Raw genomic sequence first — 15,950 nt, forward strand, 5'->3', positions numbered from 1 at the left:
CCAGGAGAGGAAGTAAACAGCTCTGGGCACCACGGAACAATTCCCGTAGGCCCACCCTGCAAGACAGTCCTCCAGGAAGACGATTCCAACGGTGGTCAGACGTGGCCGAGGCTTGGAGTCTGGTGACCCAGCTTTCATTTGAGGATCCCTGAGCAAATCTCACAGTGACGGGCATGCCCTCCATCCCCCGAATCTCCTGAAGGTTAGGATTTTGCCTTATGACCCATTAGGGACAAAATGAAACCGTTGCCCTTTTTGAGCCTGGAGCGAGAAGGCAGAGATGTGAACAACTTGAGGAGCTGCTCCAGGGATGCTGTAGGTTACCCGCCACGCCTGTTGGCGACAGAGCTCCACTTAACACGGCTGTGGTGCCAGCCTTGCTTTGACTTGGAAAGGGGCTGCAGCAGCCCCTCATGCCCACAAGAGGGTGCTATGAGATCAGCAGTCTCTTGGCAAGCTCAAGTTTTGCAGGAAGGTGGGTCTGAAGCAGTTTCTCTCTCTTGGCTCTGCTTCTTTCGAAGGACCTCCTGGAAAGAACATCAGCTCCAGAGCTTTCTCTGCAGGTCAATGTCCTGGGCCATGAAGAGCTGGGGGAGAATTCATGCAACTCTTCTGCACAAAACTCTAGTCTGGGAAAAGAGCACTTCAGTCCTCCTCCTGCCTAAAGAATCGTTCCTTCAGGTCTCACGGCAGAAAGAATTCCTTTGAACTATGATTTGCCATTTCCTTACAAAACTCATGTGAGGTCAGAAATAGAAAAGCCACAGTGTGGCTCCTATTCTGGGTTCAAATACTTCTCACATAAATACTATCAAATTTAGACTTCCTAGGAACTCAGGGTAAGAAAGAGATTTTTAAAATTAGCCATCAAAGGATAAAAAGGACAAATTCTCTTTTATTCATGAGTAACAGCTGGAAAATTGTCACAGAGAAAGAATCTTGAACTCTGCAATCAGGAGCTTGTTTCTAGCGGAGGCTCTGCCATTAGCCCCTGTGAATAGAAGTTAGTTTTTGGAGTCAGAAGATCTGAGTCTCTGAATCACTACAAGTTGGAAAAAATTATTTAACCTTTCTGAGCCTTATCCACAGACAGACTCAAATAATATCTAGTTCTTATAGTAGTGTTGTGAGGGTTTGTTCATTCATTCATTCAAAAGGCATTTGAGGCTGGGCACGGTGGCTCATGCCTGTAATCCTAGCACTTTGGGAGGCTGAGGCAGGCGGATTATTTGAGGTCAGCAGTTCAAGACCAGCCTGTCCAACATGGCGAAACCCCATCGCTAGCAAAAATACAAAAATTAGCTGGGCGTGGTGGTGGGCACCTGTAATTCCAGCTATTCAGGAGGCTGAGGTGGGAGAATCGCTTGAACCCGGGAGACAAGAGGTTTCAGTGAGCCGAAATCATGCCACTGCACTCCAGCCTGGGTGACAGAACAAGACTGTCTCAAAAAAAAAAAAAAAAAAAAAAAGGCATGTGAGCACCTACTCTGTGGGAGACATTGACCCGGGTCCCGGGTGCTGGGGACACAGTTATTAAGACAGTAATGGTCACTGTCAGCATGGAGCTTGTGTTCTACTGGGGAGGCAGGCACAAAAGAGAACTTCAAGTACTGTGAAAGAAATGAACAGGAACAGGCAAGAAGCAGGTGTGGAGGCCAGTGGTCTGGAAAAAGACTACTGCAGTCAAGACCCAGGGAGGAGATGGAGCCCCAGACAAGGCACTGGGAGGGAGCATTCTAAGCAGGGTTCTAGGAGGTCCAGAGCTAGAAAAGGGGTTGGCCTATTTGGAAAACAGAAAGGAGCGCAGTATACTGAATGCGAATGAGGGTTAGCAGGATGTGGCGGGGGAGGCAGCACCAGTGGGCTGCAGATTTGACCCTAAGCACGACAGATGCCCTTGACGGGTGCTATGTGGTATTCAATGAGGTCACAGGAATGAAAGATCTATCACTGGGCATTGGATGAGCTAAATTAATTAGTGATAAATGAGTGCTTATGTATAATGAAATGTCTGGCCAGACATGGTGGCTCACGCCTGTAATCCCAGCACTTTGGGAGGCCGAGGTAGGCAGATCACTTGAGGTCAGGAGTTCAAGACCAGCCTGGCCAACATGGTAAAACCCCACTTCTACCCAAAATACAAAAATTAGCCAGGCATGGTGGTGCACATCTATAGTTCCAGTTACTTGGGAGGCTGAGGCAGGGGAACTGCTTGAACCCGGGAGGCGGAGGTTGCAGTGAGCCGAGATCATGCCACTGTACTCCAGCCTGGGTGACAGAGTGAGACTCCATCTCAAAAAAAAAAAAAAAAAAAGTGTCTTATCAGAGCATACTTTCTATTTCCCCTTCCCATACTTTTAAGATGGACTAGCTCTGTCGCCCAGGCTGGAGTGCAGTGGCATGATCTTGGCCCACTGCAAACTCTGCCTCCGGGTTCAAGCGATTCTCCTGCCTCAGCCTCCTGAGAAGCTGGGATTACAAGTACCCATCACCACGCCTAGCTAATTTTTATATTTTTAGTAGAGACAGGGTTTCACCATGTTGGTCAGGCTGATCTCAAACTCCTGACCTCAGGTGATCCTCCCACCACGGCCTCCCAAAGTGCTGGCATTACAGGCGTGAGCCACTGCAGCAGGCTAATTTTTTTGCATTTTTAGTACAGACAGGGTTTCACCATGTTGGTCAGGCTAGTCTTGAACTCCTGACTTCAAATGATCCATCAGCCTCGGCCTCCCAAAGTGCTGGGATTACAGGAGTGAGCCACCACATCCGGCCCCATTCCCATACTTTCTATTAGGTGATGTCTACAGCCTCAAATGGAAGGGGGCTTTCAAATCTTGCTTATTTATAATGGTCAGAAAAAGTAACTTGGCAATGACTCAAATAACTATTTTAATGGGAAAGCAGGTTGTAGTCATCCGACATCTGGTTCAAGGCCCCGAGGGATAGGGAGGTTGGTAGGGAACCCTGACCCCAATGTGGCCATTAGACTCACTGTCCCAGTTGGAGAGTCCCACCTATTTTATGAGGGAGAAGCTACTTTATTTTTGAGTGTTTCAAAATCATTTTGGCAGTGGGAAGGGGGAAAGGAGGTGTGGTGAAGGCACTCCTGCCAGGTGTGTCCTCACCCCCTCACCCCCCACCCACTAACTGAGAGGCAGAGGGAGGTGGGTAATTGTTATCCACAGGATTGTTTCAAACTCTCAACTTCAGGAACACTGGTGTCTGCCTTTTCTGAGTTTGACTCTTCTGGGTGGTAGGTAGAGGAGTATATATCAAACACACTTGTGAAAATTAAAAAATGGAGTTATAAACAGCGAGGCCTCCTTTTCCTGGGAGAACTGTAGGGATCAAGCTGCGATGTGTGACCATATGATACACAATTTAGGTGATATTCTGAAGCATGAAGAAATCGGGGGTGGGAAGAGTGGAGGGTGGGAAAGGGGAGTGCAGAGGGCAAAGACCAGGCATAGGAATTATGTTTAATTGATCTTTTGTACTGTATTTTTCATTCCAATTTCATTTATTTCCACCCTGATCTTTATTACTTCTTTTCTTCTACTAATTTTGCTGTTGATATGATGTATTACATTGATTGATTTGCATATGTCGAACCACCCTTGCATCCCAGGGATAAATCCCACTTGGTCATGATGAATGGTCTTCCTAATGTACTGCTGAATTTGGTTTGCTAGTATTTTAAGGCATATATATGAATTACGTTCAAATATTTAAATAGTTTTAGTGTGATGATAGACTGATACCAGACTGCAAAGCTGGCAGGTGCTCCCTCTGGGCACCAGGGACATGGGCCTTAGGGAAGGGGTGACGACTTGGCCAGAGGGTTCAGTGTTGTGGACATAGCTTTCTAAGATGCAGAAGGTGCACTGCTCTATGCCAGCTTGTCAAAGTGTCTCCTTACATGCAGCTGCCTGTCCTGCTCTGTGTGTTCTCATGGGACAACCTTAGAAGCTGGAGGGAGCTAGGAACTGGTGAGCCAGCTAGAGGTAGAGCTGAGATGCTAACACAGATCTCTGTGTCTGCCTCTGCAGCCCAAGATCTAAACCACTGCATTCACTGCTGCACTCACCTGGGACATTCTGAACTCACTGGTTCAGGTGGGGTCTGGGGAGCATGCTAAGAAAAAGCTCCCCTAAGGATTGTAATTATGCTCTCTGTTGAGTGCATTTAAATACATAAATGGACAATTAAAATCCATTAGACATATATAAAGAATCAGCAGCACAAAGGAGAGGAGCCCAGCTGCACAAGACAAGCAAATGACCCCAGTGAGTTAATGGAGGGAGAAGGGAGAGCTTTTTACAAAATTGTGATTTGATCTCCTAGTGAGATTCAAGAGGACAGTGCTTCAATAATTTGTATATAGACTGCTATGAGAAATGAACCATCAGAGAACCAGAGTGACCCTGGATATGAAAAACATGGTTAAGTAAAAACTCAGTAGAGGACGTGCAAACAGTAGGGAAGACACTGCTGAAAAGCCCATCGATGCATGAGACTGTTAAACCACACAAAACCAAGACAAAGAGTGGGAAGTGGACAGACACAAAGAATAGAGTGAGGTTTGCTATAACTCTCCTCTTCTGGAGTGGGAACTCCAGAAGGAGAAAACAAAGTGGATGGGACAGAAGCAACACTAAAATTAATTATGGAAGGAAAACATTCTCCTGAGCCAAAGAAAAACACGGATCTTTAGATCAAAGCACTCAGATTCAGATTCCTGAATTCCAAGGGTAAAGGCAAATTATTATAAAAGGCAAAAAAACTTATAGACACCGGACGGGGGGCGGAAAGACAGGCGTGGTGGTGTGCACCTGTAGTCCTGGCTACTCAAGAAGCTGAGGCAGGAGCATCACTTGAGCCCAGGAGTTTGAGATTGCAGTAAGCTGGAATCACACCACTGCACTCCAGCCTACTAGGTGACAGAGCAGGACCCTGTTTCTAAAAAATACATAAATAAATAAATAAATAAATAAAAGAGGAGGAGGAGAAGGAGAAGAAGAAGAAGAAGAAAAAAGATACCTACAATGCTAGAAGTAACATTTTTAGAGTTCTAAAGGAGCTATGGGCTGGGCATGGTGGGTCACACCTGTAATCCCAGCACTTTGGGAGGCCAAGGCAGGCGGATTACTTGAGGTCAGGAGTTCGAGATCAGCCTGGCCAACATGGCAAAATCCTGTCTCTACCAAAAATAGAAAAATTAGCCAGGTGTGGTGGCACATGCCTGTAGTCCCAGCTACTTGGGAGGCTGAGGCATGAGAATCGCTTGCACCTGGGAGGTGGAGGTTGCAGTGAGCCAAAATTGCACCACTGCACTTTAGCCTAGGTGACAGAGCGAGACTCTGTTTCTAAATAGATAGATAAATAGATAGATAGATAGATAGATAGATAGATAGATAGATGGAGGAACTACGACCCTAGAATTTCTAGACACCCAGAATTCATTCACATGTGAAGGAAAAAGAAGAGCACTTTCAGATACAGAAAGGCTTAGAAATTATACTTGTGCAATTTGTTAAAACTTGTTTGAGAAAACACTCCAGACAAACAACAACAAAAAATTCAAATAAATAACTCAAAAATTGATAGGGTGTGGAACACAAGAAGCTGTTTGTAGTGGGCAATGAAATCAGTAAAAGTTTAGTTAATTCTAAGTAACTGGATTATGCGGTTGTGTATTTACTAAGAACACAAGCTTAGGCCGGGCGTAGTGGCTCACGCCTGTAATCCCAGCACTTTGGGAGGCCGAGGCAGGTGGATCACCTGAGGTCAGGAGTTCGAGGCCAGCCTGGGCAACATGGTGAAACCTCGTCTCTACTAAAAATACAAAAATTAGCCGAGCGTGGTGGTGGGCACCTGTAATCCCAGCTGGGAGGCTGAGGCAAGAGAATTACTTGAACCCAGAGGCGGAGGTTACAGTGAGCCGAGATCGTGCCACTGCACTCCAGCCTGGGCGACAGAGCAAGACTCCATCTCGATAAATAAATAAATAAATATTTTTTAAAAAAGAAATTAAGAGAGAGAAATAACCACAAGTCTGGATATTTAAAAGGCAATAGTCTGTTTTGTACCACTTTATATCAATACACATAAAAAGAAAAATTAAGTGGAAAAATGTGTATTTTCATAGGAAAATATAAATCAACAAAATCAAGTTAAAAACTTATAAGAAATTGAAAAGGTAATAATCAGTCTTTCTCCAAACAAAAGTTGGTAGGCCCACATGTTTTTTGATTGAATTTTTACCAATTCTTCAAGGAAGAGAAAATTCCAATCTTTTCTTTGATTTTCCCAAGCATAGTAAAAGTTGGCCACCTTTCCAGTTCATTCTTTGAGGAAAAAAATAACCTTGCTGTTAAAATTGTCAAATAGTATAAAACACATAGAATCTGCTATGTAGACAGAGACAAATGGAATGGAATAGAGTCCAGAAATTTGATTAAGTGAATGAGATTCTATGTGGGCATTCTATGAGATTCAAAGTTGGCATTTTAAGTTGAATGATAAAATGGTGGATTACTCAATAAATGATTTTGGGAAAACTGAATATCCATTTCAAAAAAAAAAAATAAAGTTAGATCTGTATCTCAGTATAAGTCAAGATAAATTCTCTATGAATTGCAGACATACACAATCCCCCAAAACCAACAACTAAAAATTAGTGTAAGAAAACACAGGCCAGGTGCGGTAGCAAGTGCTTGTAGTCCCAGCTATTGAGGAGGCTGAGGTGGGAGGATTGCTTGAGCCCAGGAATTCGAGGCTGCAGTGTGCTATAATTGTGCCTGTGAACAGCTACTGCACTCCAGCCTAGGCAACATAGCATGGTCTCTTAAACAAAGAAAAAGAAAATATGGGAGGATATTTTTACAGTCTTGGATGGAAGAAGGCTTTTTTCCTTAGCATGACGTCAAAGGTCAGAAACTCAAAAAGAAAATATCAATTATTTAACTACCTTAATTTTTAAGTTTTCTGCATGAATTCTGGTGGAGAGAAACCTGTGAATATTTAAAATGCATATACCCTTTGACATAATAATTCCAGTCTTAGAGAATTTACTTTCAGATATACTCACACACTTGTGCAAAGATTTATGTAGAGGCACACCTCATTTTATTGTGTTCAGCTTTATTGCATTTTGCAGATAATCATGTTTTTTACAAACTGGAAGGCTTCTGGCAACACTATGTCACACAAATCTATGGGTATCATTTGTCCAACTGCGCGTGCTCACTTTGTGTTTGTGTCTGCATTTTTTAGCAATACAATATTTTTAAATTAAGGCATGGATATTGTTTTCTCAGACATAATGTTATTGCACACTTAGACTACAGTATAGTGTAAACACAGCTTTTATATGCACTGGGAAACAGAAAAAAAGTGTAACTTGTTTTATCATGTTATTCACTTTACTATGGAGGTCTGGAATATAATCCACAATATCTTCAAGATATGCCTGTAAAGATATTCATTTTGACACTGTCTATAATACGAAAAACTTGGAATCAACCCAAATGCGTAAAACTAGTGTGCTGGTTCAAAAATTATGATAAACTCATTTAATGGAATATTATGCAGCCATTAAATCAAACTAGGTCTAGTTATGGAAAGATGCCCATAATATGTAAAAACAAAATTTGTAATTCACTGTGTACAGCATAATTTCATTTGTATTTTTGAATAATATGATTGTATATATGCCGAGAAAACTTTTTTTAATGTGTAAACATAACTACTACACTTCTAGGGCGGGGGTACTGGGTGAAATTTGGATGAAAGAAGAAAGGCTGAAGGGAAATGTTTACATTTAACTTCAAACAAAAGTTCATTTGTTCGAGAGAGATATATATATATATATAGTGTTCACTACATACATAGTTAAGTGGGAATTCCGTGTATGACAAAGTTGGCATTTTTAAGTTGAACTATGAACTACTGTTCACTATAAATGAACATATATATAATTAAATACATATAATTCTTTATGACATAAGACACCACAAATAAAGCAAAGAGAATATTTGTTGAAAATATTTACAATATGACAAGTGGTTAGCAGCCTTAATATGTAATTAGCTATGACAAATCATTAAGAAAAAGATGAAATAAAAAGATGATGATAATAGCAGCTATGATTTACATAGCAGCTACTGTATGTAGGTTTTAACTTAATTACCTCATAACAATCCCCTAATGTAGGTACTATTATTACTCCCAGACCTGAAGAGCTTAAGTCACTTGCTCAAAGTTAAAAATAGCAAGTGACAGTGTAGAAATTCAAATGCACACATTCTGCTCTAGAACCTAAGCTATAGACTGAGGGGCCAAAAATACAGAAAGCAACTTATTAGAGAAAACAAAAATGACCAATATGAAATTGTTTAGTCATATAATTTAAAAAAGCGCATATTTTAAAATATCAGATGGCAAAGAATAATTGGTAGTGGTGGTATGGAAGAAAAAATCCTGTTCTGTTACACACACTTGATGGGAATGAAAAGTAATATACCTTTTTTTGTATCAAAATTATATACTATGTATCAGCATAGAAAATGTACAGATTCTTTGATTCTACTTCCAGGAAATTATTCTGAGGAAATAATTGGATAAATGAATCAAGATGTATACACACAAGGATTTCCATTCCAGAGTGAAAATTTGGGAGAAAAATATAAATCATATATAAATATACACATGCACATACCTACACAGAAACACTGGTTATATCTAGGTTAAGAAAAAACTTGCACTTTCTGCATTTCTGTATTATTTGCTGTATTATTTCTGTATTATTGCTGTATTATTTGCTGCTTTTTTTTTAGGATCAGAGAAATGTGTTTTTTGGGAAATTCAAAAGTACATACTCCCTGCTTCTTAAACACTATGCACATATTACTATTATAACCAGAAAAACAGTAAAAAAAAAAAAAAGTGGTAAAGTTTTCCTACACACACATATGCATTAAAAATTCCAGAGTTCGGAGACCAACCTAGGTGTGGATGAGCCAGTTACAAGGAGGGACACAGACTCCCTGACCTTTGGATGCTAAAAGCAAAAGCATCAGAGCTTTGTGATATATAAAAGCAACCAAAAAATACCTTAGTTCCTTGAAATGTGAATGCCTATGTGACAGGAAAACAATACTTTAAGTATTTAAAGTGTCTCCACCACCCTATGCTGCTGTTCTCAGGAGTCCTGGGCCCACCAGGGAAGCCCACAGGTCTGCGGTGTGGACTCTCCAGGTATCATTCCAGGAGCAGCCTAGGCCCTGCACAGGTGGGCAGTGAGGGCCGCCTCCACGCCATTGGACCTGCACTTCTGCAGCTGCATGAAGGAGATGTCTGCAGAAGCCATCATGTCTCAGACAGTCAGGACACTGGATTAGAATCTACTCTAATATTGACCCATGGAATCAAGATCAGAATTACCTGGTTGTTTTTGTTTTGTTTTTAGTTTAACAATTTTTTATTTAAAACCTATTTTACAAATAACAGGAACCACATATTTTAGCAAAATGGTTATTCTACTATTTTAGTAAAACTCTGAGATATAAAGGAAGCTTTCCAACTAGCAAAACCTATTTTCAAGTTTAGAAAATATTCTGCTACCAAAAGAAAAATTCTCTCCTTGTTAAATTTAGTTCAGGGATCAGCAAACTTTTTCTGCAAAGGAGCAAATCATAAATATTTTAGGCTTTGTGGCTCATGTGATCTGTATGTATCTACTCAGCTCTGCCACTACAGGGGGAAAGCAGGAATAGATAATATGTATATAAACAGCCGTGGCTGTGTCCCCTAAAAAACTTTACTGATGAAAATAAATGGTGAGCTAGATTTGGCCCTCAGATTGTAGCATGCTGACTCCTATATTTGAGATTACCAATTTAATTTTATATTTATTTATTTTGAGACGAAGTCTCACTCTGTCGCCCAGGCTGGAGTGCAATGCCGTGATCTCAGCTCACCGTAACCTCCGCCTCCAGGGTTCAAGTGATTCTCCTTGCCTCAGCCTCCCAAGTAGCTGGGATTACAGGCATGCACCACCACACCTGGCTAATTTTTGTAGTTTTAGTAGAGACGGGGTTTCACCATGCTGGCTAGGTCGGTCTTGAACTCCTGACCTCAGGAGATTCGCCTGCTTCAGCCTCCCAAAGTGTTGGGATTACAGGCGTGAGCCATCATGCCCGGCCTAATTACTAATTTTAGAATTGGTCTAATTTATTATGCCCTTTTTCTCTCCCCACTTATATTACCCATACTGAGAGGGTAGCCTAACGTTTGAGGTTATCTTCTGTGGGGCTGTATGTACAGCCTCTCTACCAAGAAATGATTATGTGCCTCAATGCCACTTAGTTGTACCTCATTGGGCCATTCTCAGATCTGACAGCAAAAATATGGAGATGTGAAACTCTCAAGCTATTCTTACTGCTTGGCACAGCCATGTGACTTGACAGCTGCCACAATCCCTTGTACTGCATCTTCAGGCTACTCAACACACAAGGCTCAGTGTCAGTCCCCTCCTTCAGTTTAAGAGGAAATGGATATAACTAAAGAGGTGGTATGAAGAGATTCAGAAATGACTCGGGGGGCCGGGCGTGGTGGCTCATGCCTGTAATCCCAGCACTTTGGGAGGCTGAGGCAGGCAGATCACGGGGTCAGGAGACGGAGACCATCCTGGCCAACATGGTGAAACCCCTTCTCTACTAAAATTAGCTGGGTGTGGCGGTGCATGCCTGTAATCCCAGCTACTTGGGAGGCTGAGGCACGAGAATAGCTCGAACCCAGCAGGTGGAGGATGCAGTGAGCCAAGATCGTGCCACTGCACTCCAGCCTGGCAACAGAGCAAGACTCCATCTCAAAAAAAAAAAAAAAGAAAAGAAAAGACTCAGAAGAGCCATATATAAGCAAGAATGCAGAATGTGTGCATATATGTGACTCAGCATGTGGGTGCCAGTTTGTGTCTGCATTTTGTTGGCAGGATGGCACAGGGTATTCATCCTGTCTCTCTACAGATAACACAAAAAGCTACTGGGAATTCACACAATGTGAAGCCTACCCCAGAAAGCACTTCTCAAAAGAACAGAATGGCTGAGGCAATGTTCACCCACCCAATTCTTCCCATTTAAACAGCATAAACATAGGGGGAAAGAAAGTTTGCTTTTAAAAATAAGCAGTCTGCATAGAGAAAAATTAGGAATGAAAAAAAGCTGTCAAGTATCCTGAGCCCCAATTTGGTAATGTATTAAATCTTGAATAATGCTTGTGAATGAAAGCAGTAAGTAAAACACTCACAAAATTCACATTGCTTCTTCTGTTGTGAACAAATACTTACTGAGAACTTACTAAATACCAGGCATTGTGCTAAGTGTTTAGATATCAACAACGTATGTAATATTTTCTTTTAAAAAATTGCCTATTAATAAGACATAATACATTTGACTTGTAAACATAGGTAGAAACTGCACATGTATGTATGTGAGAGAGATATACATCTCTCTTCAAGAATCATCCAGGTATCCTATATATTTTAATAAATTACCATCACTCATGAAATGTTCTTATTTGAGCTAACAAGTTCTTTTCTATAATAAATTAGCTTCTAGTTGATGAATTTGCTGTGAGTTTCTTTCTTTGCTAGTTATGACATACTATATTTAAGAACGTGTTTAGAGGATTGGTTTAATATTAAGTTGCCCATTAGGAAGAAGTCCTAAGAAATGTTGAGTTCAACCTACATTGGATTAATCTCTACTTGAGCATGGCCTTTAAATGAAAGCTTCCGTCCTGATTCCACACAGCAGAGGCATGCTGCTGCCTGGAGGTGCCCAGCGCATAAGCAAACCTCCACAAGCTGAGCTACTTACAGCGAAGGGGTGGTAGGGGGCAGCGGGGGGAGCTCCGCGGGGCCCTGCTGGTGGAGATAGCACGGACAGTCCTGTTGAAAAGATGCCAAGTGCGCTGAGGTTCAACCCTGGGATCAGATTGGCTTGTTGCTGGGAATAGAAATGGAGAAAAAAGATGAAGGGAGGAGACCAGAGAGGCCCACACGCCTGGGTCAACCTCCCTCTCTTGTCTTAATGGCACCAGCGTCTCCTAATCAGCTCTGCCCAGGCTCTTCCTACCCTGTATCAGAGGTGGGTGCCACATCTTAACCTGACCATGGTGTTCCTTCAAGCCTTCTCTGCCACACTTGGGCACGTCTACATATCTTATCATGGAAAATGAGGCTCTTCCTGGGGATGGCAGCCACCTTGCCAGCCTCACTCCTGCTAACCCTTCATCTCCAACCTGGCCAGTCCTGTTTCCTAAATACCTCTGAGCCCCTTCACATGCTATTTATTTCCTAGGCAAGGAAGTGCTTTTCTCCCTTCCCACCTGGCTAAGTCCTGCTGACCTGTGGGTTTCACCTGAGCATAGATGACCCCTCATACAGGAAGCTTTCTTTCAACCCAAAGATCAGCTCGAATGCCCTGTCTGTGCTCTCCAGCATTCCTGTTTCCCTAAGACAGCACTCATTACATGGTATGTGAATAGCCTGTTTAGTTACCTCTTCCCCTTTCAGACCAGAATTTCCTTGCAAACACAGACTGTCTTAGTGTCGTGTTGTCAGTGCCTGGTATATAGTAAGTACTCGATAAATATTTGTTGAATGACTGTTTAAAACAAATTGGATTAACAGTGTTTTCCAACTCCATCCATGGAAAGATCAGATTCTTCACATGATGTAAATTCCCACATACGTAAACTCCATTATCCAGGTTTGGGATGGTTTACAACTTTGTCTCTTTACTATTTAGCTGTCGGCTTTGTGATCGTCTTGCTTGCTTGCTTATCTTACATTTCTACATGGGGATGGTCACACAGACTGGGGGTGGGTTTAGCCACACAGCTCTTCAGAGGCAGAGGAACGTGGTCACCCATTCCAGGCTGTGTCCAACCTGCTTCCAACTTTGTCTCCCTGAACACGAAGCAATTTCGTAACATTTTCTAATCTTTGTCTACATTCACACTGTAACTTGCCTTTTTTTTTGTTTTAGAACGTTTGGAATAGCAGTGCTCGTATCCTTCATCTTTACCTCATTTTGTCTATAAGATGTAGTAATTTTGTTATTCACCTACCAGTGCGTGACTTTGGCACAGACATGAATGGACCTAAGTGGTAAGCTCAGGTGAAGATGTATGAATCACTCAGGCCCTTCTGTAGCTTTTCCAGGTGTTCACAGAAAGAGATGTTTACCATAAGATGTCAAGAACCCACAGGAAGAAAATGAGATTGTCAGATGATACTTCCACAAATATATCCAAACATGGGGAAAAGACCCCACTGCAGTCTCCTGCTCTAGCTCTTCTCATCACGCCCCATAATTGTCATGTGACGTGGGCTGCTAAGGTGGGGGTCGGGGTGAGGTGGGGACAGATTACTGGCTGGAGTAGAGGGTACAATGGAAAGTGCTGCAGTGAGGGACCTGGGTTTAATCTACAGAGTGCTTCGTCGACATTTATTTCTCTAAGAAATATTATCAGGTCTGAGATTTGCTTCAAGGTCATCCAACAGGTATGGAAAGTGGATGTGGATGAGGGTTTAGAGGAAACAAAACAGGTGGTGAGTTGATAACTGCAAAAGGTGGATTATGGGTACATGACAGCTTATTGGAGCATCCTATTCACTTTTGCATAGATCCGAAAAATCTAATAAAAAAGTGAAAAAATTTACTCCTCTGAGCTGAGCTGGACTGTTGCTGACGGCCAATTATTTTAAAGGTTTTTTTTTTTTTGAATGCCGGATCAGTGTCTCCCCATTAAGAGTAAAAATTAGGTAGCAATCACAGGAAGGACAAACCTAATGAGTCTGCTACAAATATACAGTAAAGGCTCGACTGGTTGACAACATTTATCAGGCAATCTAAAAGTGCAGATCAGCAAGCAAGGGAGGAAAATCAGAAGTTAACTTTAAAGCATGCATTTTTAAAATTTAAAAAGTAACAGGACAATATTACATAAGGTTCAGAAGGCTACATACATGGAAAAAATCCCACTTTTCTAATGTGCCAGCTATTTTCATTTTTGTATGTAGCCTTCCAGTCATTCTGATCCATGTTGTTTTACATAATTGTAAATTCACTTATATACTTTTATATCTTGCTTTTCTTATTTAGAGATGGGGTCTCACTCTGTTGCCCAGGCTAGAGTGCAGTGGTGTAATGCCAGCTCACTGCAGTCTCAACCCCCTGGGCTCAAGTGCTCCTCCTGCCTCAGCCTCTTGAGTAGCTGGGACTATAGATGCATGCCACCACACCCAGTTATTCTTGCTTTTCTTAATAAACATTATATCATAAGCTTTTCCTTATTTCAGTCTTCAAAGTTATAACTTTAATGTCTTCACGGGATGTTGTCCAGTGCACTTATCATAATTTACTAGTTGGTTTCCTGATTATTTTAATGCCTTTATCCTAGGAAGTCAGGAAAAACTCTGCATGCCTATCCTAAGGCACTTCCTCATTAGCTGAATGACAAGTATTCTTAGAGAGCCTTGTGAAAACCAGCGGAGAAGCAAGCGTTAGGGACTTACATTAACAGCCAGCATATCATTTTCAAAGGCCTCACGCAGTTTCTTCATAATCTCTATCTCAGCACTGGCACAGGCCTCAACTGTGCCCTTCACAGTGATGGTTCTTTCCGGGTTGTATATGCTCAAATCCTGCAAACTGACCCATGAGAAGAAAAGAGAAATTTTGTTTTCAACAGGAAAAATAAAATGCCCAAAAAAAAAAAAAATCACAAACAAGTTTTGGCGGAGAAGGAGAAGACTCAATTCCCTCCCAACACACTGTGGTGGAGAATCCCTGCCATCTTATTTCAAATCTTACTAGTGATTTAGATCATATCCATAGTGAAAAATGTCTACCTGGTAAGTATTTACATATTTTTTAGAAAGATGATGGAGATAATTGCATCACTTATGATTATATTCCCATTTTAGGGAAAAGTAGATGAATGAACTGGACATATTGAAATGCTCAGGTGTTCCATTATTGGGCATGAGTAATCTGAATAAGTGGCTTACGATGAGATTGTTATCTTGGTCCCTGTTTCATGTTCAATTTTCTTCAAATTTCTGCCTTCTTTTCCAATCAGTCTTCCAACCAAGCCATTGTGGGCCAAGATTTTCAGAGGAATCTCCTCGGCTCTAAAAGAGACAAGCAACAAGTTAACACTTCAGATACGTATGACGGTTGTCTCCCAAAAACCATTACCTTGCTTTTTCTTACAAATGGAAGTCATTTTGTTCAGGTACCAAGTGACGATGGGATTTGGGAGAGGTCAGGTTCCTCACTGACCCCAGTTCATGAATTTTGATTAACGTAAGTCAAACCACGGTAATTCTACGCCCTCGTAGTAACTGGCTGGAAGTGGATCCATGAGGCTGATCTGGCCAATGAGGGTATTACAAGAACTCTATTGGGTGAAGAATGTTCTCCTTGCTCTTAAAAAAAGGTACAAGGGAGAGTGACGTTAGCAAGATGGCAGACTAGGAAGTCACAGGTCTCTTTCCCCCTCACAGACACCTCAAATTAACAAGAGATAGACCAGAATACTTCTGTGAGAACTCTAAAGATCAGCTGAGAAGCTATAATATGAAGTCCACTGTAAACTAAGGAGGTAATTCCAGGCTGGGCGCCGTGGTTCATGCCTATAATTCCAGCACTTTGGGAGGCCAAGGTGGACAATCGCCTAAGCCCGAGAGTTCAAGACCAGCCTCGGCAACATAGCGAAACACCATCCTTACTAAAAATGCAAAATTAGCCAGGCATAGTGGTGCATACCTGCAGTCCTAGCTACTTGGGAGGCTGACGTGGGATTGCTTGAGCCAGGGAGGCCAAAGCTACAGTGAACCATGATCACACACTTCTGCACTCCAGCCTGGGCTACAG

At 41.9% G+C, this 15,950-nt stretch overlaps 1 protein-coding gene across 8 annotated transcripts in view; it reads right to left on the reverse strand.

Annotated features, from left to right (window-relative positions):
* The window catches only part of IGF2BP2 (insulin like growth factor 2 mRNA binding protein 2), a 177,812-nt gene that overhangs the window by 16,512 nt on the left and 145,350 nt on the right, over positions 1 to 15,950 (reverse strand). For 4 of the 8 annotated variants that reach the window (XM_024244035.3, XM_063721556.1, XM_063721558.1 and 1 more), the window contains 3 exons: positions 15,083 to 15,205; positions 14,588 to 14,723; positions 11,883 to 12,011 (listed from right to left, as the gene is read on the reverse strand). In XM_024244035.3, coding sequence (XP_024099803.2) covers positions 11,883 to 12,011; positions 14,588 to 14,723; positions 15,083 to 15,205 — 388 coding nt within the window. 8 annotated transcript variants of the gene reach the window in all.

Source organism: Pongo abelii, chromosome 2 (assembly GCF_028885655.2).
Source record: "Pongo abelii isolate AG06213 chromosome 2, NHGRI_mPonAbe1-v2.0_pri, whole genome shotgun sequence".
In the NCBI taxonomy this organism is placed as follows: domain Eukaryota; kingdom Metazoa; phylum Chordata; class Mammalia; order Primates; family Hominidae; genus Pongo; species Pongo abelii.